At 41.5% G+C, this 26767-nt stretch overlaps 4 protein-coding genes across 7 annotated transcripts; 1 reads left to right on the forward strand and 3 right to left on the reverse strand.

Annotated features, from left to right (window-relative positions):
• Nucleotides 1-77: 77 nt before the first annotated feature.
• On the reverse strand, nucleotides 78-4297 carry LOC135237166 (actin-related protein 2/3 complex subunit 4-like). The gene is made up of 6 exons (XM_064303985.1): nucleotides 4121-4297; nucleotides 2575-2693; nucleotides 2293-2404; nucleotides 1739-1834; nucleotides 914-1084; nucleotides 78-643 (listed from the first exon to the last, which is right to left on the reverse strand). The coding sequence occupies exons 1-6, from the start codon at nucleotides 4280-4282 to the stop codon at nucleotides 638-640; spliced, it is 666 nt and encodes a 221-aa protein (XP_064160055.1). The 5' UTR covers nucleotides 4283-4297; the 3' UTR covers nucleotides 78-637.
• A 146-nt stretch (nucleotides 4298-4443) lies between these two features.
• On the forward strand, nucleotides 4444-9369 carry hmces (5-hydroxymethylcytosine binding, ES cell specific). Of its 3 annotated transcripts, none has more exons than XM_064303981.1 (7): nucleotides 4444-4685; nucleotides 5401-5606; nucleotides 5831-5974; nucleotides 7532-7741; nucleotides 7863-8011; nucleotides 8171-8363; nucleotides 8983-9369. In XM_064303981.1, exons 2-7 carry the CDS (start codon nucleotides 5418-5420, stop codon nucleotides 9184-9186), a joined length of 1089 nt encoding a protein of 362 aa, XP_064160051.1. In that variant the 5' UTR covers nucleotides 4444-4685; nucleotides 5401-5417; the 3' UTR covers nucleotides 9187-9369. The 3 variants fall into 3 exon arrangements, with proteins under 3 accessions (XP_064160051.1, XP_064160053.1, XP_064160052.1); XM_064303983.1 differs by lacking the exon at nucleotides 8983-9369 and adding an exon at nucleotides 8741-8899; XM_064303982.1 differs by lacking the exon at nucleotides 4444-4685 and adding an exon at nucleotides 4729-4855.
• A 1106-nt stretch (nucleotides 9370-10475) lies between these two features.
• On the reverse strand, nucleotides 10476-11807 carry LOC135237165 (histone H1.10). Its single transcript, XM_064303984.1, has one exon. The coding sequence runs from the start codon at nucleotides 11710-11712 to the stop codon at nucleotides 11029-11031; it is 684 nt and encodes a 227-aa protein (XP_064160054.1). The 5' UTR covers nucleotides 11713-11807; the 3' UTR covers nucleotides 10476-11028.
• Nucleotides 11808-14237: 2430 nt separating this feature from the next.
• Nucleotides 14238-25851, reverse strand: LOC135237167 (ras-related protein rab7). Of its 2 annotated transcripts, none has more exons than XM_064303986.1 (6): nucleotides 25463-25851; nucleotides 21369-21431; nucleotides 19620-19746; nucleotides 17958-18176; nucleotides 16279-16407; nucleotides 14238-15824 (listed from the first exon to the last, which is right to left on the reverse strand). In XM_064303986.1, exons 2-6 carry the CDS (start codon nucleotides 21419-21421, stop codon nucleotides 15729-15731), a joined length of 624 nt encoding a protein of 207 aa, XP_064160056.1. In that variant the 5' UTR covers nucleotides 21422-21431; nucleotides 25463-25851; the 3' UTR covers nucleotides 14238-15728. The 2 variants fall into 2 exon arrangements, with proteins under 2 accessions (XP_064160056.1, XP_064160057.1); XM_064303987.1 differs by lacking the exon at nucleotides 25463-25851 and adding an exon at nucleotides 25315-25339.
• Between the last annotated feature and the right edge of the window lie 916 nt (nucleotides 25852-26767).

A 26767-nucleotide genomic window follows, 5' to 3' on the forward strand; every position in this document is an offset into this window, starting at 1 on the left:
CTGCTCTGGATATGTAGTACAGTATATAACATCACCCTTGTTTCTGCAAGATACATAAAAATAACTGAATACAAACAGACACTAATGGAGTTTATTGTCCTTGTAATCACAGTCGGCATTGTCATCATTGTGGTTTCTCGTCACTCATACGGTTGGTTATGTGTTTTGCGTGAAAATACAAGTGCACCACTACCCACTGTTCTTCAAGATGTTGTGAACAGTTTGACGTTTAAAGTCCACTGTAACAAAACAATGTAATAATATAGATATCAAAAACAGAACAAGTTTTTCAATTGTTAGAACAATTCTCAAAAATGTTTTATTCCCTGTTCTTATGAATATTAATTTGGTTTTTAACTATAAGGACCAGCCCTGATACTAGTTTTGTTCTGAAAGGCAGAAAATGAGGCTGAGATTATTCATTATGTACAAACATTATTATTCATAAATACAGGGAACTCTAATGAGGGCCACACTCCCTTGGCGTTTGGTCTCTTTTCTGTGGTTCTCCTTGCTGATTGGCTGTCCACTTAAGTTCCACCTTCCTTTTCTGGTCTCCAAGCTTCTCCCCCCCACTCCGGGAACCATGGTAATAGCCATATTAAGTGATCAGCATGAGGAATGATGGGTTACTTTTTCAAAACTGCAAAAAGAGAAATGCAGAAAAAAGTATGGCTATTTTAGGTACTGCTTAAAGTTAGGAGACCATTCAGGCTGATATTGCAATGCATACTTTCAAACAGCAAGCCAAACTGCACATTTCCGTTATGAGAGGTGCAATACTGCTTTTAAACATTGAGTTACCAGCTCTAACCACGGACAGCGCGGTAGACGTTTAGTTGCTGATTTAGTTGCTGAAAAAATTACCTTCAGGTACAAAGACAAACAGACGGATATGGAAACAGGAACTCACGTTCTTAAGGAACTCCTCGGCAACAATGCGAGCGCGGGCGTTGACGGACAATTTCATCTCACTGATCTCCTTGTCAATCTCCTCCATGAAGTGGATGACAAAGTCAACCAGCTTGTGTTTGTACATCTGCTCCGTGTGGAAGTTGGTGATGAGGAAACTGATGTCATAACCCTAGCACAGAGACGCACAGTGAGACCAAGGAGAAATCAGGTCAGCAAAATTGTTCCACCCAATCCCAACACTCATAATTAGCGCATTCCACCCATCCTACACTTCAACGCCTTTGCGTCCTCCTGATTTTCATTGTTCAAAAACCACTGTCTCTAAAACAGCAAAGGATGTACTGTTCTTTCCTCTCCGCCTCCTCTCTTCAGCACATTAGCCTGCTGAATTGATATAATAGAAAACTGAATTCTAATGCAAGTGGAACTCTGCTCCACAGGTCAGAAAAAGAGCCAACTTAACACAACCCATGAACAACCCATGTTGTACTGCTGTAGGCTCACTGACACCGCCACTTATGGGAACACACACATAGGTTGATTAATAAAGCCTGTTTTCATTTAGAAAGTTGATAACCACCTTCGTGATACCAGTTAAGCCCGATTGTGGTTGTTAGGTTTGTGAAGCCAGCCAACTCAAAGAAAACCTGGGTATGTTTAGTTTCCTTCATAGTATACCTCCTGCTCTTACAACATTGCTGTTTAGCAACTGAAAAGAAGCTTACTGGAATTGTCCCTCCCTCTATTCTCTACTCCCCCATCGGTCTCCTTTCTTGCCTCGCTTTCTTTGGCCTCTCCACCCCGCTCTATCTCCAACTCTCACCTCCACAGGTTTCCTCCGCAGGATGAAGAAATTCTCTGCTCTCATCATCATGAAGCGCATGAACTTGTGACACAGGATCTTTTCGATCTCATCTGCCTGTATAGACCAATAAAAGGACAGTCCTCACATCGACCATGCAACACTCAATGTTTGGCTAGCACATCCATAAAACACAGAAAAAGCTCAAACCTCTATTGACAAACTGAATATTACTCATCATATCAACAATGACATAAGCAGCAGTTATGTTTCAGCAGCTGATCAAATCCTTACATGAACCATGACAAAAAGATGACAGAACAGTGGTACCACCATGAGGTACCACCTCAAACGATGTCAGGTATTTTTCCCAGTCGTCTATTTATGTCACTATTAATGTACAAGTTACTTTATCTTTTTAAGGGTAAAACTAAAAATTTAGCTGGACTGGAACCCTTGACAGTTTTGACTATCAGCAGTTTGATAGCTCTTCGTGAAATTAGTGACGGTCTAGGATGACTGTCTGCACAAGGGTGTAGGGTCAGATGCAGTGTAGCAAGAGCCACCTAACTGACCTGCTTTACAGCAATGCTGACACGAACGGAGTTGATGGAGCCTTCAATCAAAACCTTCTCTTTCTCATTGCGGCTGATGATCACAGGCTGCAGCAACAGCTCCTTACTGCTCCTGGATGGAGAGAGGAGTGAGGGTTTACACATGATCAGTGGCCTCTCAAACTGAAAAGACTAGATCCACTGTTAATGTAAGATGGAGAGAAGCAGAATAGTGATACAGACAGAGAGAGTAAAGGGGAAGTAATGACATACACATGCAAATGCACAAACATGTTCACTCACCGGACCTCCACTTCTGGTTTGTTGTGGCGCTCCACCACCTGAGAGGAGAAGTTCTCCAGGCATAGGGCTGCCTGCAGAGTGGCACGTACAGCGTTCAGGTATGGGCGAAGGGTAGCAGTCTGCAAGACAGAAAGGAGCACACTCCTATACACCACTTTGGAGACAGTTGGACAGATGTGATTCAAAGTGCCAATGTGACTCAATGACAACACTTCAGTTACATGGGGTCTTGATAGCAAAAGGCAGAAACTGCACAGATTATGCTCCACCCATCAAGGAGCAGCCAGATGTTTCACAGGCCTCAACCTGCTGATGGAATTCTTGGGCTGCTTTAGTTACTTTTTCATGGAAACAGCAGAATTTATGCCTGCAACTAAAAAAAAAAAAAAAACTGGCCACATTTTACACAATTGTTCCCTGCAGAGCTCTTCCTTTTTTCCTCAACAATTATTTCACTGCCACCATAGCCTGGATAGGATATAACCGAACCCAGACCAAAAAAAAAAAGTCTTGCAACTTAAACCATTCATAGCCGTAATGTAGTCAGGCCAGATGTACAGCAGTTTTCGAGCATTTTTTAAGTCCACTGTCAATGAAAAATACATACCCTGCTGCACCAAGCAGATGCATTAAACAAGCTCCAGGAGGGAAGCAAATCATATTTAAATTGGATTTTTAAGGACAGCCATTAAGTGTGCAAAATGGGAACAATAGATATCTAATGCTGCTGTTAGCGCATTCCAAAATGAGGAAATAACTGCAGCTACACTTACCCAGCAAGCATATCATTGACGTATTACTAGCTAGCTATCAGACCAACGTTACCGACCGAAACACTAATTACGGTTCACGTTAGGTAATTAGCTACCTATTCTAGCTAGCAGTGACTTTATATTTCTTGCACGATTAATGTGCCAGCTAACGTTAGAGCAATGCAATGACCTCGCAAAATAGTCAGCTAAATTAGCTATTTACGAAACTCCCAGCTCTTCGCCACACACCTAAAAGGAACTTCCGACTAAAATAACATTAGCAAGGTATTCACAAATTATAGACTCTTACGACATCTAGTACCAAAACGGTTATACCGTTTCATAGTAAAAGTAGCTGACTACAGTACAGAGCAAGCTCCAACAAGGTGCCAGGGTTCCGTAGCTAAATTGAATTAGCTAGTATGGCTACAATTTAAAAATGAGTTGTTAAATTGTGGGCTAACTTGCTGTTAGACATCTAGTCAACTACACATCGGCTCCTGAATACCTGATCCCTAGCCTCATACCATGGTCAAACGAGAGAAATGAACGTCTCGTTTGAGTCAGCTAGATAGCTAGCGTTAGCCATCAATCTGAAATTTGGGTGGAGATTGCTGATCGCAAAACGATTTTATGACCACAACAAGACTTTCTGCACGTTAATACTCTCCATTACAACATTGGCATATTAAGAATATTCGACCACAATGACAGGGTTATAGTTCAATATGTGTACTACAAAGCAGGTGGTAAATTCAGCATTTATCAGGAATTTACAGACTCAGACACCTTACCATTTCTCTGTATCCGCAGGGGAAGAAGACGGAAATGCACTCATCACGCCTGCGTACGACAACTCTTCCGCGATCCTCCCACCAAAGCCAAAAATGGCAATTTTTATAGTACAAAGACCGCCCAGCAGCTGACTGTGTTATTACTTCTGGCCCAAGGAACATGTATGGAGAGACTTTGTGTAAAAACGTCCAGTATGCCTACCTGTGGCCATGTTTTCCTTGAAGACCAAACAGTAACAGGGGAAAGTTATGCAATATTTTTATTAATATTTCCCCAATCTTCTGAACAAAAACAATCATTGTTTCAGAAACTACGACACATAATTAAAATTATGATCACAAAAACTGACCGATTAGTTTTCTTTGGTTGTTCAATCGCCTTGATTCTCTACCTTGAATTCAACGGGCAGCGAGCTTTGAATTGCACTCAACATGCGCAGTAGAGGCTGTTTCAGTGTGCATCTGTGCAGAACGGTGAATAGATAGGAAGTGTTGAGCATATTTGATGCTGGCCGGAACACTTCTGTAAATTTACAGTATACGTTACTCTCTTCGTTTCAAAAAGGTAACACTAGCTGCGCTTGCTTATAAAATGTAGCTATAGCTTAAATTGAGACGAAAACTGTTAGTTATAAAGCGAACGAACACATGAGCTGCTGTAAATTTCTGCAGCAGTCTAGATGAACGCTACCGTCTGAGCTAGCGAACGTTTGCTGACCAGTTTACCACAATAAGGTAGTGTACAGTTAGCTTGCAAGATATATCAAAAAACGAAATCATTAAATTGTTAAGCATTTATTTAGGTTGCTAATCGCGATCTAATGACTAGTTTCCTTCGTAGTTAGTGACGGTTGACGTAGTTTACCAAAGGCAAGCGAATACTGGCTAGGTCTAACGACGTTAAGGTTACTGTAAATGAAATAATGTAATACGTTATCGATAGCTAGCTACGTGATCCGAGCTTTACGCAATCAAAAACATTGATTTACGAAACTAGCTGTCTCGTCGATGGCGCTTATCCTGCCGCGTAAAACTAAACAATTATAGAACGGTTTACTGTGCAGTGTGGCAATTGTTGATTGCACAGACTTGCTTTACCATTTTCTATTTGTGGGAAGACGGTGGTGGTAACATTAGCGCAGGAGCTAAACGTTAGACAGTAAACTAACCTGTCGTTAGTTTCAGTAACTTCGCTTACACACTGGTTCATGAACATATAATCGAAGACATATGTGGAACAATACTGAAATCTTACTAGAATCCCCATTCCCTTTTACTAGGTTGGTACGGGTCTGATATGTGTGGGCGAACTGCTTGCACCCTAGCGCCGGATGAGATTAGCCGGGCCTCTAAGTACCAGGACCGTGCCGGCCGGAGACACAGGCCACAGTGGAGGGACGGAGACCCAGACAAGTATAGGCCATCCTACAACAAGAGTCCCCAGTCCAACAGTCCAGTGTTGCTGTCCCGCAAGCACTTTGACAAGGTGAGAATACATACTCTTAGCTGAATTTTTTGATTGAATGTGAGAGAATATACCTACAAAGAACAGTCTTAGTGTTCCCAAGAACATTTGATGTGTTGAAGAGGTTTATTATGTAGCCGATTACGTCTTAAAGTTATCTGAGGGTAGTCTCAGGATGTGTGGCCATTTGGGAGGGGTTTTATTAAGTCCACCATAATAAACAGATGATAATCTCGCCATAACAGGAAGCTCCAGTTGATGAATGTGTCCTAGCTGCAATGCGTTGGGGTCTTGTGCCATACTGGTTCCGAGAGAATGACCCAAACAAGATGCAATACAGCACCAACAACTGCCGCAGTGAGAGCCTGCTGGAGAAAAAGTCCTACAAGGTGCCTGTGTGGACCCGTCACACCAGATCATAGGGCACATGTTGGTTTAAATGTGCCCTCCCTCCATACTCATATATGTAACATTGTACACACAAGTAAATGTTTTTTTTGGGGGAATGAGACTTTATATTAACAGTGACCTGTTCATATAATTAAGTGGCAATGAGGAATGCTTTCCTTGGTTTAGTTTTTATTTTAGCGACAAGTCTTGTTAATCTCTTGATGTTAGACAAAGCCTGGTTGGAGCTACATTTCTGTGTGTTCTTGATTATGTTGATCTGTTGTATATGAATGCATCAGCTCATTGTCTTCATTATTCATATATTGGATTTGGTGTATCAAACTGTAGGCCCTTCACTCATCGCTGTATATTATACTCCAAAATAAGTTTGGTCTTTGCACACGTTGACTTAGTCATTGGTGTGTTTTTTATTTATAAGGCCATTCTAAGTAGTCTCCCCTGTTATATATCCTTGTTTTTGTCCCAAAAATGTCTTATGGGTTACGGTCTCAGGACACTGTGCTTATGACTGGTCCTAAAGCCCGTGCCACACCGCTTACCTCACCTGTGCGTGACGGTCGCGGAACCTCTTGCTTTTCATTTCGGCGCCCATGTTAACAGGTTAGAGCAGCCACACAGCCTGCGTGAGAAGCGCGTCTTGAGCCACGCTGCAGCGGCGCGTCATCTAGAGTTTCGGCGTGGAGCCTATTTTTCACACGTGAGGCATGCAGTTCTCAGCAAAAATCGACAGCGAGAAGATCTGTTGATAGTCATATTGACATCATACCAGCAGCATTACATCATTGACACCTTTCAGTATAGTTTCAGTGTCTAGGCTATATCTGAATATGTCACAGACATGAAAAAATTATAAATATTAATATTTTTTTTTTTTACAATTGAGCACATGCTTCTTAACCTTTTTCTGTCTAAACTAAATATAAATTAAATTTATAATGAAATGAAATCAAACATTCTATTATTGATGGCCATTATCAAAGGCAAACTCAATGTAGAAAGATAGGGCTGGCAGTAAGCGCAGTGCAGCAGCAACGCTGGTGGTGTGGACACATATGCGTGCGAGCTGCAGCAGTTCAGTGAGGTAGCCAACACGCACAGATGAGGTAAGTGGTGTAGCACAGGCATAAAGCTTGGACTAAGCTGGTAAAGAAAGCCTTTATGTTTTCTGGACCCTCTACCTGGAATAGCCTGCAAAAGGAAAATTTTTGGTACATAGCATTTTTGGCTTGAGTGTTGTCTTGATGTGAGTTTTATTATTGTGTCTGAAAATAATGTACTGCGGCCCTTCTTGGCCAGGTCTCGCTTGGACAGGAGATTTTAATCTCAGTGGGACTAACCTGGTTAAATAAAGGTTGATAAAATAATTGAAAGCAGGATACTTAATCTGAACCAATTTGGCTTCATAAACAGATTTTTAAGAGTGCATGTAACTAAGTTTGTCTGCTTATCTGCCAAGCAAATAAGTAATGTGTTTGTTTGTGCATGCATGTGTGTACTCATGTTTGTGTGCATGCATGTATGCATGACCTCCTCAGGACCCCCTGCTGAAAGGCCAGCGCTGTGTCATCCTGGCAGATGGATTCTATGAATGGAAGCGGGAAAATGGCAAGCAGCCCTTCTTCATCTACTTCCCTCAGAGCCAAGTCCAGGGGCCCCTTGGGACCACAGAGGGCCAGGTGGTAGGGACATCATGTCAGGACTCAAAAAACCAGGGGTCCGAGGAAGGGGCATCAGGCCACGCTAAGGTGAGCTGGCCAGGGGGATATATATAGTATACCTTTTAGAGGGGACAAATGCTGTTTCCGTCTCCTCAGTGGTTCTATCAGTGGTTCTTCAATGCGTTTTTCCTTATTCTGCTCTATGTAGGAGGAGGACAGTGAATGGACAGGCTGGAGATTACTGACCATTGCAGGGCTTTTTGATTGCTGGAAGCCCCCTGGTGGTGGAGAGGCGCTTTACACCTATACTGTCATTACAGTGAATTCATCTCCGAGCTTGCAAAGCATCCATGACCGGTAAATGTAACATATATGCAGAAACTGACACCCACTCACAGCACAAAAGTAGAGTGTTTTCGCAGGCATCTGGCTTTCCATGTTCCTGGCATAATGAAATGTATGACTGTGTGTATGTATGTCTATACACACATTAGGCTAAGTTTTGTCTGTACACAGGATGCCAGCAGTCCTAGATGGTGAGGAGGAGGTAAGGCGTTGGCTGGATTTTGGGGAGGTCCGGTCATTAGATGCCCTCAAATTACTGAAGTCCAAGGACACCCTGACCTTTCACCCTGTCTCATCGTTTGTCAACAATTCGCGCAATAACTCCCCCGAGTGCCTTCAACCTCTGGAACCTGGCAATAACAAGGTAAGGGACTCCCCAGTCTCAATGCAATCTTCATACTCACAGGCTTCACAGTACCTTCACACAGTCCAATAACTGGTTTAATACCACCTACACAAATACTTACTAGCTTATACACAATGTCAGGCCCTAATGGTCAGCTAGACACCACTTAGCATGGTCACTGCTGAGTCATCTGACCTGCAGCCCAGCCACAGAATCATCATGATGTTCACGCGCGCACATGCTCTTCAGCAGACCCCACACAGTTTCATATAAACACTTGCAGGGGTTGGCTGCCATTTAATTTTGGGATCCTGTTTGTCCGAAACTAGTACATAGTTGGAGTGAGCCCTTGAACAATCTGCAAAATGTGCTGAATCACTACTATCTTATTGAAGGGCCTCCTACCCCTGACACCCTATGGACAGTAGACCGTAGAAAGAAATGCCTCCAGGCATACCAAATTAGTTATGTACACGAGTACAGACTACCAGTCAAGTAAATCTAGGGTGAGCAAAGATTTGACATTGCCCTTTTGGTAAAAACATTTATGCTATGTGCTCAAATGAAGAGAAAGTTGTGATCTATCCTTTATTCTGCCTGATGGGCCACCCCCACCCCCCACCCCCCACCCATCCAGGAGCTGCGTCCATCAGCTAGTAGTAAGCTGATGATGAGCTGGTTGCAGAATGCCACACCTCGTAAGAGGAAGGAGCCAGAGGAGGATGCCAAAGACAAGGGTGCCCTGGGAGAGGTGAAAGACGAGCATGGCAAGTCGACCAAGGGAGTGGGACCTCTACAGAAATGGCTGCTAAATTCCAACAAAAGACCCAGGAATACTTAAGTGGGAAGGATTTAAAGTTAAATGCTTTCATTTATAAATATATGTGTTCTTGCCACGTTTACATGTTAGTAGCTTTGTTTTCTCGTATGCCTGACTCAAATACAAAGTGTAGGCCTACTTACGCAATTCATAAAATTAAAAAATGTACATGTGTACACACACATGCACACACAATTTCGAGAATCATGTTTATTGAAATTATTTAATTCAAATGTGTTTGAAGACATTTATGATTAACTCCCTTAAAACCCACATAAAGCTTTTTTTATAAGAATTCCATGTCTTAATGAACCCCCGATATCTCCAAAACTATATACAGTACAGACATAACTTGCCAAAGACGTCTGATTTTTAAAAAATTGAGTTTATTTGAATATCAAATAAACTGATGAATAAATAAATATCTGAAACATTAAATAATGTAGCCTTATATTACCTTCCGTCTTAGCCAAGGCTGATTTACGCGATGGCAAATAGTTAGTCTTCAGTAAACATCTTGCAACGCATGGAATTTTATTATTACCAGATCATTATTTTAAGTTATGACATAGCCTATTTATATATTTTAACCGTTAAACCGCGCACATGCACAGAGGACTACAGATTTATATCGGGCTTCGCAGTTGGGTTTATCCAGGAATGGCCGTCTTCCAGAAAATGCTGTTGGTGCAGTTCATTTATAGTAGTTGAAAGTAATTCGTGATAAAGGATGAAACGTCAGATGGGATTAAAATAAAACTATTTAACTGTCAAATATGGTCATTTGATGTAATTAGAAAGGTGCGCTACACAAGATTGGGTTTCGTATTGGTCCATTTGATGTTCCGTCCTCCGCTCATCGACGTTTAATTGCAACTTGAACTGTATCATTTCGGTCCCCCCCCCCCCCATTAACATGCGTAGCCTATTGCATTTTCCGCTTTTGTTCCATTTTTAAAACCGAACTCCGGATTTTGACTAATGTCGGCATATAGCCTAATATTGTAAGTTAGTCATGTCACTTGGCAGACGCCAGTATATTTGGCGACAAAAATGTTTCAACATACGTCTGTATAAAATTTAAAATTATGGACTTGAATGAAATCGACACGGAAAAGACGAACGTTTGGAAGGTGGAAAAACGCATAGGCACAGAAAATTAGTGTCAGTTCTTGAATATAGACCTATTTCAGTAGGGGACTAGACCTCAGTGGTTTTCATGTCACACTGAACAAAGAGATCCGCCGAACATTCTGATGTGCCATGCGCCGTGTTGAGTTTAATTGATACTGGAAAGATCAATTCACACATACATTTAAACAAGTTTTATTTTGGAACCGTGATGCACAACAAAATTAAGCGAAATAAAACCTCGCCAGTACAAGAGGTCACTCATTGTTCCGTACAAAAGTTTTACTTATGGGAGCTAACATTAATGTTACAAAATTTGAACTCTGGTCCCTCCCACCTGGGTGGCTCAACGGTTAAACCGGGCGCGCAACCAGGGGGCGTCGCCCATACATCAAATCAAAACAACCCCAAAAACATTACGCAGTGCAGTTAGACAAAAATGGACAACTGTACAAAATGAAAATCCGTGTAACCACCCTAGCTGTGCAACATTTCAAATTCAACCCACACCACCTCCCCGCTTTTTAGAAACATAATATGGAAATGTTTGAAACAAACATATTCACCTTTAAGGCGGAAACAACATGTTAAATGCAGTATGAGGTGGCGGTTAGCCATCTCCAAGCTAAACAATGTCCATAATAAAAAACAAGAGATCTACCGATGGCTCCAAAACGAAACCGCATCTCATGTTCATAGCAAAGTCTGTAGCTAGCCTTCTTGGAGCGCTTCCTACTTCCCCCCCCTCGACGCTCTTGCACTCTTGGCTTTGGGTACTTTGGGCACAGATGGCTTGTTGGCCTTTTTCGGCTTTTTCACCTTCTTGGGCGCAGGGGATGGCTTTTTGGCTGCTTTCTTGGGCTTCGCAGTCTTCTTGGATGCTGCTGCCGTCGGCTTTGAAGGCTTCTTTTTCGGGCTCACTTTCGCCTTGGCCTTTTTGACAACTGTTTTTTTGGCCTTCTTGGTCGGAGTGGCTGAGCTCTTTGCAGGTTTAGCGGAGCTCTTTTTCTGGGCTTGCTTTTCAAACTTCTTTTTGTTTAATCGGAAGGAGCCATTGGCTCCGGAGCCCCTCACCTGGATCAGCGAGTCGTTCAGCAAGAGCGCCTTAATGGAGTAGCGCAGGTATGTTCGCCCATGCTGCTGGTCGAACCAGCTCTCCTTCTTGCTTTCGTTGTAAATTTTTGCCAGAGATGAACCGTTTCTCTCCCCAAGCCTTCGGACGGTATCAATTACCAGCTGACTGTATTTACCAGGCTGGTTCTTCTTCTTCTTGTTTTTCTTCTTCTTGGCTGGGGTCGCAGCTGGAGTTGCGGCAGGCTTGGCTTGCTTGCTGCCCGTGGTTTTCTTCTTGGTCGCTGTAGCAGGAGCCTCCTCCGTTGCAGAGACTGGGGCATTTTCTTGGACATCAGTGGCCATGGTTAGGAACGTTTTCCTGATCTTCAACAACAGCTCACAATAATATTTTGATTCTTTGCTCGCTGACTGGCATGCGGTAATTTGAACGCGCTCGTTGCTGAACACAGCTATATAACAAATGCGCGGACCTGTTTGAGAACAACAACAGAGGCTGCTACGATGCGTGCCAGGTTGTGCTTTTTGTGATTCGATTTGACACAATTTCCTTCACAATATAACGTTTTTCAGCCTGTGAAATTCACCAATTACGCAGTAATCTTTATGCCCTCTAGAACGACAGAAGAAAAAAATCAACAATGAGCACAACGACTAAGAAAATTGACAAAGTAAACTGCTCACCCCTGGTTTATAACATTGGTTAGGATGGGGGCACTCACTTCGCGGGCGTCTATTTAGGAAATCAAACGAAGAATAGTCCAACTAAACGTACATATTGCTAAAGGAGCGTTCCCTTAATGTAGAGAGATAAAAATTGTATCTGGAAGGAAGCATGTTTTTGAGATATTTAAAGTTTAATTTATTTTAAATAGCACAACAGACGCCCTCGCGTGGCAGCATGCTGCATATTGACAGCTTTAATGTTTTCTGTGGTAGTCACACCTTGGCTAAAAAATGTCGTCTACCCCGGATCTCATAATGCAATTTGGAAGCTTATTTTGTGTGTGTTGGAAATATGTAAGTCGGAAGTAATGCGCTAAATTGCCCATAGGGAAACAATGTAACCACCCTTGATCAGACAAATAGGAGGACGCTCGTTTTAAAACGTCTCACTTACACTAAATACACAAATATGTGGTTGTTTGTGAATATGTTAAGTACAACAATATTGTTTGACCACATTATCTTAACTGCTATATTTATAGAAGCAGTTCCAGATCACCCAGTTATATCTGGTTTATACCAGGGTTGGCCAATATTATCAAAAAAGGGCTGATGTGGGTGCAGGTTTTTGTTATAATCCCGCATACGACACCTCATTCAGATAAATAACTAATCACTTAAATCAAGTCTGTAATAAGTATAATCAAGTGCTCGGTTAAAACACAAATGTGCACATAAATCGGCCTTTTTCGTATGACTGGACACTCCTGATTTATACAGAACCACACACAATAGCATATATTATGCACGATATAATGGCATTAGGCCTATTATATACAGCTTTCACAAGATGATCTCTTTATTCTAGCACACCAGAGGTCCCTCCCTCGCCTGCGTGGTTGTTTTCGGCGAGCCAGACTTCAGAGAGATTGTGAAAGTGAGTGAGAGATAAAATCAAATGGCAGCCTACTGTCACGCCCTCCCGAATATCAACGGATGTTATACTAATGTGAAACTGCCGAATTGATTTTATGCAGCAACTAAATCAGTTATACAATTACATAAACCAGAAGTGATAAAAATGTATTAGAGTTTTTTATATTTATTAAAAACAACAGAACATCACACATGATTGTGAAATTACTGCGACGCGTTTTTGATGTTCAAAAAATGCCACCTACGCATGAGTGAGATAGCTTTCCTATTTCAGTTCATACACACGTACAAATTCATTTCCCACGTTTTATAGGCTATAATACAGAATGGCCTTTGTCATCATAATTAAAAAGTGGGCCTGTAGGAAACAGAGTGAAGTATCCACATATGTTACCTTTGCCTACATATATCTTCTGAAAGACTGTCCATGGAGGGAAGATGGATTTCACATGGAATAATTAAGTGCATACAAGGATTGCTCATTTCTTAAACCTTAATAAAATTCTGCTCTTGTACACTTGGAAGCAAGTTAATAGACCATGTAAGTCCCTGTAGATATCAAACGTTAATGTTCCCGAAATAGTCATTTAATTTCCACCCAAATTGTGGCTCATCTCACAATGTTTGTACTACACTGTTCAATTTCAGGTTATTCCTTACCATAGATCCTGATCGAGATAAAATCTGTATTTAGCCTTAACTTAACTTTGATTTAATAATAAAATCCAAGTATTACTTTTATTCATATTACTTTTATTCATATTAATTGGTACTGCTGAGCCTGACAAACTGTGAAGGGAAAAAAAAGCATTTATTTTAATGTTAAAAATAAGGGCAAACAATTGAATTTAGGCCCTCCTGTCAACACTTGGCACTTCCTCCTTTGTTTGGAGGCACTGTGGACAGTGCAGTTACCTTAGTCTACATTATGGGTTCACAAACTGGGGTCCATGGAGGCCCAGTAGCCCAGTTAAACCATGTCTGCTTTTCATAGCATTGGTGATATAGGAATCATAAAATATTTATCGTTTATTACCCATGAAAAAATTGTCATAATTTAGACACACTTTGTGTAATCGGGTGTCAAATAGCCACAATAGCCTGTAGTGGATTTAGGAAAGGAGTAGAACATTTACCATGTGAGGTGAAGGTCCTCATTTGTGGGTGGTGGTAATTTTAGGGGCCTTGTGATAAGTTTGGTGAACTCTTCACAGTGCAATTATACAGCGTTACAATAACCCCCCAGTGAGTACACTATACAACAGTGCTTTTATTCAAGAACCTTTTATTCTCATTATTCGTTTGAAACCCAAATACATTTTTACACAATATAATTGGCTGTGCATTTAATACCATGATGCATCCTAACAAGATTTACCAATCCCCCCCATCTTTTGTTTTGACATTAATTTTGAATGTTTGCGTTTCCCCATAATTCAATTCAACTTCTAAACATAACAGTACATGAACAGATTGCAAAAGATTATCAGATCGGTTAAAAGTAATACCAAGCACTTATTAACAAAATCTTTGCCAACCTGAGCTACTGGCAGAGACAGAGAGCAGAGAAAGATGGACAAACATACAGTTGGCCTTCGACGCAGACAGATGGACAAAAACAGGTATCTGTAATCATACAGTTGTGCCACATGGCAGAGAACGAACAAACAGAAGACAACAAAGTAGTACTAGCAATAGTAGTAGTGGTAAGTAGTATTAATAATTCTACATACAATCACAACATTGCTCTCCCGTTTTATCCCCCACCCTACTGGTTATCGTTTCTCAATTTTATCTGCATCTGATTGGCTTCCCTCCCTTGGGTTCCAGCTTTATTCAGCACAATGACAGCTTGAAGAGGCAAGAACACTTTGGTGTGCTGGAAACTGGCTTCCATCTGCTGCTGGAGGAAGGTGTAGGAATGGGAAACCATAAGAGCGATCTTGGCTGTGATTCTCACACAGGCTGCTAGAGTGCAGTGCTGAGCAGAGCGCAGCTGGCACGCCACTGAATGGAACTTCTGAACACCACCCAACGAAGTTCAGCTCTAGCTCCCCAAAAGTGATTTTTTTTTTTTTTTTTTTTACAGGATTATAAATAAATCTATAAGATAACAAAGTGCAAAGTAAAAGTCATGAATACTCATTTTGATTGGCTTGCAATTTTACTTTTGAGCCATCTAAAACAAACAAGTGCAAGTGTAAAGTTTTTCCAGAACAATCAGTTGAATTTACAAATGAACTGTAGATTGCCATGACTTAAAACTGTAACCTACACAATCTCCTTCTTGCACAATGTTGTTAATTCATCAACCTCATCCAACCCTTCCAAACTGTGAGTTAAGAGTGTACCATCCAAGTCCCCAACGGATAAAAGTACTGCATGGGGGGGGGGGGGTGTATGAGGGCATGTGTATGTGTTTTTGTGTGCGTGTGTGTGTGTGTGTGTGTGTGTGTGTGTATTTTTATTTTGGGGGGCAGGGGAATCAAAATGTAATTCTTTTGATTCCATTCTCTGTGCTCTTTAGGCTTTAAATTCAGATACGAGGATGAGCCTGCATGCACAGTTGGGTTACGTGTGCTTGTGCGTGCGTGAACGCACGTGTGTCTGTGGGGTACATTTTACGGGGAGAAGCCTGCTCTTATCTACTACCACAATGAAGTACTTTTGAAGGCCAGTGATGTTGGGGGAAAAGGGGTGGGGAGTTTTCAAAAGGCCAGAAAGGATGACAGAGAGCAGCAGGGGGCCCCTGGGGGACTTCAGCAGCTGCAGGTCTCCGCTGACGGCTTGGCTCGCTCGTTCCGGTCCAGTTTGATCGGCTCTGGGAACTCATTGTACAACTCCACCTCGGTCTCCTGCATGCCAGAATCAAAAAAAAAAAGAGCCTGGTTAAAGGAATGCTGCCGACGGCTCAGCACATCTTGTGAACGGTCAGCCTGGTTTTAGACCACATGTCATTAAGTCAGAAAAGAGACAAAAACGAACAATTTGCAAATGTCAAACACCTGGCATCCGCTTAGACTTGCACCCATCTCTCAGTGGTCTGGGCGACTTCCACCCCTCAGCCCAGCCCTCTCCCATCAGGCCCACACTTGAATTTTCTTTACTCTATACCCCCCCCCCCCCTTCACAATCTCCCCTCCACCAGTCTGTGATCCCCTTCTCCCCAGTCTGCTCAATACCAACCCCTCATACCCTCTACCCTCACCGCATACCCTCCTCTGATCAGTGCTACACCCTCGCTTGTTCCCCTCTGTATTGGCACTGTGCCCTTGACGGTCCCCTGCCCTCTCTGCCTGGTGCCCCCACCTGCTTCAGGGCGTTGCGTGCGATGGTCTGGAAGGCCTGTTCAACATTGATGGCCTCCTTGGCACTGGTCTCAAAGTACGGGATGTTGTTCTTGCTTTGACACCATGCTTGCGCTCGCTTGGTTGTCACCTGAAAGGACACACAGGGTAACCTCACACTCCATTTACCTCATTCATTCATTCACTGTTCAACTCTGTAGGCTCTTTTAGGTATGTCTTAGCAAACTGTAACCTGGCCCTCTTATTCTTGTAGCTAACTATTGGTTTGGATCTTGCAGTATAGCCTCTTCCTTCTGTTCGTGAAGTCTTCTGCAGACAGTAGTCACTGAGCCATCCACTCCTGCCTCCTGAAGAGTGTTTTTGATCTGTCAAACAGGCGCTTAGTTGTTTTCCATTGTAAGTCTTTGGTCATCAACTGTAGAGGTCTTCCTTGGCCTACCAGGCCCTTTGTTATTACCGAGCTCACCAGTGCTCTCTTCTTAATGATGTTCCAAACAGTTGATTTTGGTAAACCTAAGGTTTGGCTTATGTCTCTTTTTTTTCTTCTTGTTTTCCATCCTCATGATGGCTTACTTGACTTTCACTCGCACAACTCTGGTCCTCATGTTGACAAATAACTCCAGGCTGCAAGGAAGCACACCTGACTAATCAGAAGCACCTGTGAAGCCATCTGTCCCAAACATTATGATACCCTGAAAAGAGGGGACTATGTATAAAAGTGCTGTAATTTCTACATTGTGAAACCAAAATGTATAAAAATACCCTTTAACGAAAATGAGAATCTGCATTTTAACCACATAGGCAAATTTTCCCCTTTGGTAGTTGGATCCATTTCAAGTGCCTAGGCAAGATGTGACCACTCTGTTCCATTTGCCTTCCTGTGCCCTGTTGGTGAATTGAAATAATGGGATATGAAATAATCAAGTGGGATTGTTACAATAAAATTTTGTCACTGGCAAAGCATCTTTAATTTATTATTACACATATGAAGACTATTTACTGTCATTTTCTCCCCAATTTAGTCGTTATACCAATTCCTCGTGTGCATCACAGTCCGGGTCGATGCGCTATCCTCTGTCGGTCTGGGGAGGGTGTAGACTACCACATGCTAGCCTCCGATACATGTGGAGTCGCCAGCCGCTTCTTTTCACCTGACAGCGAAGAGTTGCACTGCAATTTACTCAAATTTATCTAATGCTTTTTGAAAGTGGGTGAAAGGAAACTGGTTCATGAAGCCTGGAGTCAAGAAAAATATTGCCTGTTGCATCACTCAAATTTTTGTTGGTGAGATATATGTTAGTTAATGGAATTTAGGCCTACATTAACGACTATCGATTGTTAATTTGATCAGTACTGAGGAATTGAAATTCTGTAATGGAAATGCACCAACAATAAGAATGCAGGAAAAACGGTTCCTTTCATGAAGCAGTATGTACATCTCAGGCTTTTGAATGTCACATATGCTCTACAGTATTATTTATTTCTTGAAAAATTTTACGCATTGGTTTTCTACCATAATTTGGAATTACCAACTGTGCCTGTGGAGTTGGCGCAGTGGCACCTGCCTGCTTGGGAGCCCTGCAGCTGAAGTGTGTGCTCTGATACACTCGCCTGCAGCCCACTGCAGCAGTGTTATCACGTGAGACCAGAACGCTGCAGCTGAGATTAGGATGCACTTACCTGCCTGTTCTCCAGGTCGATCTTGTTGCCTAGCACCACAAAGGGGAAGTTCTCAGGGTCGCGGGGGCTAGCCTGGATCAGGAACTCGTCCCTCCAGCTGTCCAGGGTCTTGAAGGTGTTGGGCGCGGTCACATCGAAAACCAGCACGCAGCAGTCTGCCCCACGGTAGAATGCTACGCCCAAGGACTGGAATCGCTCCTGTCCCGCTGTGTCCCAGATCTAGGAAAACGAAAAGGTGTGTGTGTGAGATGAGCATGTGGAAGTGAGAGGGGTGGTAGGTGGGTCACAGGGAAAAGGTACACTTTTTGAGGGGATCTTTTCCCCCCATCTATTTGATGCGACATGCTCAGAAGTCAGCACCAAGTTTCTCAATTAGGCGCACACCAGGCGCACACACACATGAATCTGCAGAGACAGCAAGTGAGTTTCCTTTAACACTAGATAAGCCAAAGCGATGCCATCCCGCTTTGGGGACTTTATAATTAAAATGAGCCTACTCCTCATCCTTCCACGACTTTTCTAAATATTTGGGAGTTTTTAAAATTTGGAAAAAATTGACTCAATAAAGAAATACAGGCATTTTGTAACATTTTCTTTGCAACCCCCCGACAATAGACAACAAGTGCTTTTATCCAGGTGCAAACGTGTCGATGTCTACTCCAGCACGCTGTTCGGCAATTGAGAAATTATTTTAAAAGCACTGCACTTTCTTTTTGTATTTCTTTTAAATACTTTCCATACAATTTCCTTTTTTGTCGTGCACATTTTTACGCTTTTCTCAGTGTTCCTGTAGTATGCCTCGATACATTTTCCCTTGGCCTACAGAACAAAATCGCTTTAATTTATAAATACCAACGTTTAAATTCTTTTTCAGCTTTTTGTTTCAGACTCATCTAAAAAAGGTCCACAGCAGGTTTTGCAACTCAAATTGATTGAGTTGTGTACTTTATTTCAAGAAAATAGTCTTGAATTATATGATTTCATAATCTGTATCAAATTAGGTTGTTACTGGTGAAGAAATTGATGCTGTAATGCTGAATACATCTGATGCCGGGCAGGAGCTTGTCTTCACAAAATAAAACTTGGGGAAATTTGAGTAAGAGTATACTGTAATAGCTGAAGATGTATTCCACCCAGGGAAGCTTTCCGATGTTCTATTAAATTTATCTAAGCTTATGCAAATCGAACATACAGGTAAAATTGGGCTTTAACAAAGATGGGAGAACAAGTATTAAACAAAAAACAACAAAACATGTTAGCCTTACATTCTGTAGTTTTTTTATATATCAGTAGTATAGCATACAGCAGTTCATAATGAAGATGAGCAACTTTTTAAATTATGAAAGCATTTTTTCAGTTTATAATAGAATATTTATTTAAATAGCCTGTTCTGTTTCTGTGCAGACTCCCAGCTAACACAAAATGTTCTCACAATGTTACTGAAATGTTTTGTTAATGTTAAAACATTGCCACTACATGGCAGCAACATTGTGAGAACGTTTTGTGTTACCTGAGCTAAGCATTGTCGCTGTGACATCACAACATGAGTGGGGCATCCTGCATGGCTGAGTGTTAGAGGGGACAGAACATTCTACCTGTTAAAGTATGTGGACACAGTACAGACACACATATGGAGGGAACAAACCAAAGTTACCCAAGTACCTGCATTGTGACAAGTCTGTCGTCCACCATCACTTCTTTTGTCAGGAAATCAGCTCCTATTGTGGCTTTGTACTGATTACTAAACTTTTTATTCACATACTGGTTCATCAGAGAAGTCTTCCCAACTCTGAAGAAAGGCAAAGTGGAGAGAAAAGGAGGAAGAATGGTGAGGGCTATAATACTTCCTGGCTTTCCGAGCATCACTGAATATCCTCCACAGCTTTATATTCGCACACACAGCAAATGGAGAAACAGACTTTTCACGCACTGCAGAGCTAAGAATATTAAAAATAAGAATTTTGTTGCAAATGTATGCATGCTGGCTTTATCTTATTATTATTAAATTATAAAACAAGAGCTTTGGTCCTCAACAAGATGCACTTAGAATTTTGTGCAAGCTGAGTGCATCTTTTAAAGTTTATTCAAATGTATACACACCACTGATAAGAAAAAGATGAATAGTATCTAATGATACTATAGGGGGGAGGGGTGGAGGGAGAAAGATGCAGAGAGAGTGAGAAAGAGACAGAGAGGGGCAGGCTAATGCAGGAGGACCCCAGAAGTTTCCAGTAGAAGGTGATAAAAGCAGTTGGCTTTCCACACATCTTCCAGACATCAACAGACAGTAATCATATTTGTAATGATTAATACACACTTTGATCTTTTTAACTTCAATAACAGATCAGCCAAATTCTGTAAGGCTGTCTGGCTTTTCTATTGTCATTGAAAAGAAGAAAAAACTTTTTTTGACAGGAGATACATTAATCTTAATTTTGAAGAGATTTAATTAGTATTTACTCTGCCTTTCAAAGCACATCTTCAGGTGCATCTTCTTTTCTAAAGGTACATGTCTACCTTAAAGACTTTTGCTGCATTAGACGGTAGCACATTGTGTGTGCCTTCACACTGCAGTATAACTTCCCTCCAAACACTGCAGCTGTGTACAAGGGCAAGGTCAGAGTCTGACCAAATAAACAAAGAACCTGAAGTAACAGCTTTAAAACAAACACTAATCATTAGGCAAGCCAAGAACAAAGTATTTCTTTGATGCACTGCAGAATGACTTCTTGTTTCAAAATGATTATTCAATCTATCAACAAGCTATATTAAAAGTGCTGAACTGGTTTAACTTTTAAGTGTTTCTCCCACTGCAGCAGTTCTAAATCTGCCTTGATTAATTCTAAATCTATGAATTGAACTGCATCTCTCAGATTGCACTTGCCACCAAGATTAGTTTTACTTTTGTATTTGTGTGCAGTATCATTTGACAGCTCTTGATTTTCCCTCAGAATCCTGACTGTTCTGAATAAGTTCACCTTGCAACTGCACATTGCCCAAGAGCTTTCATCTGATGTTCTGATGACCTGTCGGCATTATAATGGCTGGTGTAGGGGCATTCACAACTTTGTGGTCTATAGCAAGAAAATGCATTTCGAGTTGCGCCAAAGAAGCTTGAACAGTGACCTTATGTTTCCAGGGGCTGTAAATATGAACATAATTTTACAGCATTTAGTAACAATATCTGTAAATTATCTATTTATATCATGATGATATTTCTTTTCTTGAGTGCTGCAGTCATAACATTTACAATATCAAAAGAGAAAACAAACATACACACATATAGACTATATAGCTATATATATGTACATGCATACGCACATGCGCGCACACGCACACACACACACACACACTCAGATTGTGATGTTCAGACTGCCATTGACCTTCCCGAAAAGAAGAAGCTCATCTTACCCAGAATCTCCTAGAATGATGACTTTCAGCAGCACTTTCTTCCGGGATGTCATTCTGCCGCAGCTGGGGAGAGAGCAGGGACACGGAATGACGACCCGCCGCTGTCAGCACAGCAGGCAGCTCAGTGACACACACCGGCAGATTAATGGGCCCATTAATCAGAGCTGATCTGACAGTCTCACACAGAGATGAGAGGCAGATCTGCTGGAACCAGCGTACTGGGGGACCTACCTACTGTATCAGAGTGCTTTAAAAAGGCACCTCAGGGCAGCTCGGTGAAAACATGAAACTAAGGGAGAGTGACTAGTGGTGAGTGCTGTAGCAAGCTTTAACAAATCAGGATCTCCACACTGACACAACAGATAGTTCATATGTCCAGCTCAATACATTTCAGCAGAGATTATAATAGTTTGAATCTTTTCCAGAAAAACTTGAGACAAATGTCCCATAAACTTACTTTCCTAGAGCAAGATTGGATGACCATGCCAACAATTATATGCAACTAATTCATCGTAATTGAAACGATAACCTGCTGCATAAAATGCACTGGCAATAATGCATCAATGGTTGGGAGAGCGCCAAAACCTCTATCTTCAGACATAAACGGCACCATCTGACTTCTTTTCACCTGCATAACATCATACTATCTGTTTTCATACTGCACACTTAATCAGCTGCTGTTCCAGGTCCTAATCACTGTTTGAAAGGCATCCCTAAAACCATGAGAACTGTGGCTCTCCAGCACTGCTAAAACGGAACGGTGTTCTCTCAACATGCACAATGCAGACATATGCCTTCTCTAGCTACGCTGCCACAACTAACTCATATAGGGGGAAAAAATATGAAAGGGCTCCTTTACACCATCACTGACAGCCTGGCCAACAGTCTGAACAAATGGGGTCATCCCTGTTCCCAAGAGGGCCGACACAGGCGAAGGCAACAGCATCACACGGCCCTGTAGTTTTGGGTGAAAATGCAAGTGTGTGCTCTATTCAAAAATGTTCTGTTATTCAATGGACACAATAAAGACGTGAAAACAGTCTGCAGACATTCTGCAGTCATTCTGCAGATCCTTCCTCCTAAGGAACCCACTGTGAAAAACATCTGGCTTTTTTCATCCCAAAGATCCCCCTTGGTCCATCCTCTCCTCTAAAACAGCAGTTTCAGAATCCAAACCTGAGCTCACAGCATTCTCTCCCCCTAAATAAACATTAAATAAACCTATAAGACCTATTTTCAGAGTGGCAGAGTGTTTATGCATCCATGGAATAATGATGCCTCTTCCGTGTTGCTCTTGTTCTCTCAGCTCTTGAAGTTCATCAGTTCTTAATTAGCTAAGAGGCTTGCCCTATCACCTGGTTCAGTTAACAACTAATGGTGCATTCAGTAAAATTGAAACTGTCAAAGGAATGGAAATATTCTTGTTCATTTCTGGAGTCTGACAACTAGGCTACCTAAATGGTTTACAAACAGAGGCAAATGGCTGAATGAACACCTTCAGAAAAAGTACTGAAGCAACCTAGGAAACAATGTAGCCTGAATTAATTGCAGTTTTAAGCAGGCTGTAAAGCGTGCCAGAAATCTTCACACACACCACTTTTAAAACACTCAGATCACAGAGAAGTGATCACACCCCACCACACCACACTGTATTACACTTCAGTTAACTTCATATCTGGCTAGCTGACATCTCTGCATTCACTTTTTAATAGGCAAATGCAATACGTGCACTTTTAAAACCACCTGTCTTCCTTCAATAACACATCTTCACTCAAATGCATCACTTAGGATTGAAGCTTAAGACAGCTTTACTGTGCTCACACACGTCACTGCTAGCAGCATGTGCCCTGTGTGTACAGGACCAAGCCCCTACTCCCTTCTCTCACAGACACAGGTCACACTGCAGCTCTATACACTAAGAACCTTTAAGGTGGGTGAAAAGGCAAAGCCAGCCCATGTCTTCCTTGTCTCAATTAGGAATACAATCCACATATAGCTAGGTTTGCGATATCTTATACCAGACGTGATGCAGACTTTGCTCATCAGCCTGTGCATGTACACTCTGGTGGAGTCCATTTACCGTGGCCTGTCTGAGAAGGAAGTGCTGGCCTAAAGCAGCCTCTGACAGGTCTTCCCTGAAGGTATGGGAAATACAGTCTTGCAGGAAGGAACATTCCTAAACCAGCTGTATGACTCTGCACTATTTCTGATACTGGTTTTCCATTTTTGAATGTCTGTGCATCGTTTACCCTCAATATTCAGCCACAACCTGGAAAGAAAACTTGGATACATGTGCAGCAGTAACCCTGCCCTGCAACCTCTCAAATTTATTTTGCTTTAAGCCATATTACATTGCTGAAGGCCAACATTCACTTGCTTTTTTCTTCTACTTGATCTCTGTTTTGCCTACTGATGCTCAAGGAAAAGCTTTCCCCCACTTGTTGTGAGAACTCTTTAGTTTCTATGCCAACTACTGCCAATGATAATGGCCCTATTACAGACGGGTTCTCTATAAGGAAACAAGGTTGCATCTGTATTGGCCGATAATAGCTTAAAATGAACTTGCAGGCACCAGCCCAAAGCCAAAACCAAGGCCAATATGATGATGATACAACACATTTACAACTTACAAAGACAACACACCAACACATTTAATGTACGACTGATACTATAAATTAAGTTAAAATGCCAAGCAAAAAACAAAAAAGCATTACAATCGATTTGACATTACAGAACTTACGGATTTATGACTACTATTAATCTAATATGAATCCAAATATTCACAATATTTAGAGACCGAATAAATTATGAACCTGCAGTTACAGTAATAATTGCAAAGTATCCTGTGGAGCATGCCAAGGAAGAGTGGTAGAGAGGCAACTTTTTATTTGTTTTATCAGAACTGGGCAATGACAATTAATTAGCCACACAAGTATTCCAGGCAGATGAGTCTGCGAAACACAAAAAAGTCAATGTCTAAATGGGGAATTTTCTTCTCGCCAATAAGCGTCCGGCAGTTCTACTAGTGCGATTTCCTGCGCTACCGCCCGTATTCATATTTAATCTGCAACCCATGACATTCAGGCAAATCGCATCGCATGGGACGTGTTTTTTCTTACGCAGAATAAAGAAAGCCAAGCCAGATAGCTATTATCTTTTGCTAGCGAGGACAGTGCTGGCACGGTACATTTAAAAACTGCTTCACGATGTATTGACAATTGAGGATAGTAATTACAAGTCACATTAGTCTAATTAGCCATACTTCACTCCTGAAAAGCAAACCAAATTAACGCTATATTGCTATCGATGACCACAGTCTTATGCCAATATCGGCAGCTTGCAATTTTATACAGAATCTCATTAGCTAGCTAACGGTAACGTGACAAGTATGCGATATACATATAGCCAGCCAGCTCGTGTGTTTATTGTATGTATAAATTTCACTTCTGATTAAGCATTATAATTGTTCTTATAATGCATGAACACTGGTCCTTTTCGACTGAAGCAATAACATAACGTTATTTGAATCGAATATTAAGACTACCGTACCTTCCATAAATGATATACCTAATTATCACGAAGTTAACAAACTGGAATTTCTACTTCAATTACCATAATCACAGCTAGCAGTAACGTCAATTCAATAACAACAAAACAAGGCTCGTATGATATACAGGCCATGCTATACAGCTAAAAATCTTGCCTTACTTCGGCCTAGCCATTTTGACAAGTGGGAATGTAACTTAGCTAGTCTAGCTAACGCAGGCTACCGGCCTAATGTAACACTTACATGCAAGTTAGAAAGCTAGCGTCCATCGACTGCAGTCACATTCCTCCCTGCATCTTAGACGCCATGTGTAGGGTAACTAGGAGGGTCTGGTTAGCACATGTGTACATACAAGATGCAACAAATAAACCAACGAAAAATTTCGGACCTCGAACTCACCTTGTACAGCAAAACCGGCTTCGCCCAAGCGTCTAGCAACTGTGCCCCCACCCCCAATTCGAAAGATGGCTAACGTTAGCTAGCTAAAAAGCTATCATTTACTAGCTAGCCAGCTGTACATGTCGTAAACGTTGTCATAAGAACTTACCTCGTATTTCCAGCAGTTTTGTAAAATATTTATTTAGGATTAAATAGATGTCTGATCTGTAGCCGTTGTCACAGTTTTGTTTTCTTCTGTTACTCTGGAAAAGCTAACGTTAGCATGAAATGGTGAATTCAATTTGTCTTGCCTTGCGCAGCGGACCGGTAGCTAGCCACTTAGCAAGCGGGATACTCGTCACTTCTTTTTCTCGTGCCTTCTGTTTTTTTCGACCACGACTATCTTGTGTTCAGAGTTTCCAAAGTAGGAAGTGAATATGAAGGTTTTCTGTTGGTTATCTGCTCGCTCTTCTTATGCACTGTCTGTTTCTCTTTCTTTTCTTCTCTCACTTCCTCCAAAACAACCCTGGTGTCAGTGGACGGTGACGTCATCGCGCACGTTCGAGAGGACACACCTTTAACCATACCCACATTCGGTACCTTGCCCAATGAAGCGCCAGAACGGCTCTCAAAAATAATTTTCTCAGGCCTTTCTTTGTACACTAATTGTACGTCGCTTTGGATAAGAGCGTCATCTAAATGCCTAAAATATAAATGTTGTACACTGTAATAAAAAATAGCCCGTTGTTGTATTGACAGCTGAAAATCTTGGATATTTGCTTTTGACATCACAGAACTCATTGATTTATACGCTTTATCTACGATTCATCCACACTCATAATATTTTCAGACTTAACGAAATAAGGATCTGTACTTAATAATCACAAACTGTCCCACATTGTGGAGCATGCTAAGGAAGAGTAGTAACAAATTATCATAAGGGTCAACTTTTTGTTTTAACAGAACTTGGCAATGAAAATGTTAATTCTCATTCTAATGACCTGGTATATGAATCATATTTTCTATCATGCTCTATCTCTATGATTAGTTCATACTAATCTCTTTCCTGCATCCCTGTGACCTTCCTGGACTGTTCCTCAATTCTCAGTGCCTGTCTTACTTCCAATTTCATTGGAAGTAAATTATCACAAAATTTTCCTGCCAGGTTTCTTTAACACTGCACAGTTTCTGCTAAGAATGAAGATTTATTATATATTCTGGTTTGGTGAATGGGCTGAGCCTCTACAGAAAACAGGCAATCTACGCAGAATCTATTTTTAAAATATATAAGCAGAATCTCCATAGCTTTTTTGACATTTCCAGTGGATAATACAAATATTCACAAACAGAAACAAAGTCGTAGAAATCACTACAATAAAAGACACAGTACCAACAGAAGATGCCATGGGTTCACAATAAGAAAGAGAAAAAATGAAATAAATATCTTAAAGTGATAACCTGTGTCAAGAGTATT

This window comes from Anguilla rostrata, chromosome 13 (assembly GCF_018555375.3).
Source record: "Anguilla rostrata isolate EN2019 chromosome 13, ASM1855537v3, whole genome shotgun sequence".
Classification (NCBI taxonomy): domain Eukaryota; kingdom Metazoa; phylum Chordata; class Actinopteri; order Anguilliformes; family Anguillidae; genus Anguilla; species Anguilla rostrata.

Coding starts and splice junctions, on each gene's coding strand:
- LOC135237166 (XM_064303985.1), bottom strand. CDS start 4,282: ATGTTCCTTGGGCCAGAAGTAATAACACAGTCAGCTGCTGGGCGGTCT. Junction 2,405..2,574: donor AAACCAGAAGTGGAGGTCCG/GTGAGTGAACAT, acceptor CTCTCCATCCAG/GAGCAGTAAGGAGCTGTTGC. Junction 1,835..2,292: donor TCAGCATTGCTGTAAAGCAG/GTCAGTTAGGTG, acceptor TGGTCTATACAG/GCAGATGAGATCGAAAAGAT.
- hmces (XM_064303981.1), top strand. CDS start 5,418: ATGTGTGGGCGAACTGCTTGCACCCTAGCGCCGGATGAGATTAGCCGG. Junction 5,607..5,830: donor CCCGCAAGCACTTTGACAAG/GTGAGAATACAT, acceptor TCGCCATAACAG/GAAGCTCCAGTTGATGAATG. Junction 8,012..8,170: donor TTGCAAAGCATCCATGACCG/GTAAATGTAACA, acceptor GTCTGTACACAG/GATGCCAGCAGTCCTAGATG.
- LOC135237165 (XM_064303984.1), bottom strand. CDS start 11,712: ATGGCCACTGATGTCCAAGAAAATGCCCCAGTCTCTGCAACGGAGGAG.
- LOC135237167 (XM_064303986.1), bottom strand. CDS start 21,421: ATGACATCCCGGAAGAAAGTGCTGCTGAAAGTCATCATTCTAGGAGAT. Junction 19,747..21,368: donor ATCATTCTAGGAGATTCTGG/GTAAGATGAGCT, acceptor GCCTTTCTTCAG/AGTTGGGAAGACTTCTCTGA. Junction 15,825..16,278: donor CACGCAACGCCCTGAAGCAG/GTGGGGGCACCA, acceptor TCTGGCATGCAG/GAGACCGAGGTGGAGTTGTA.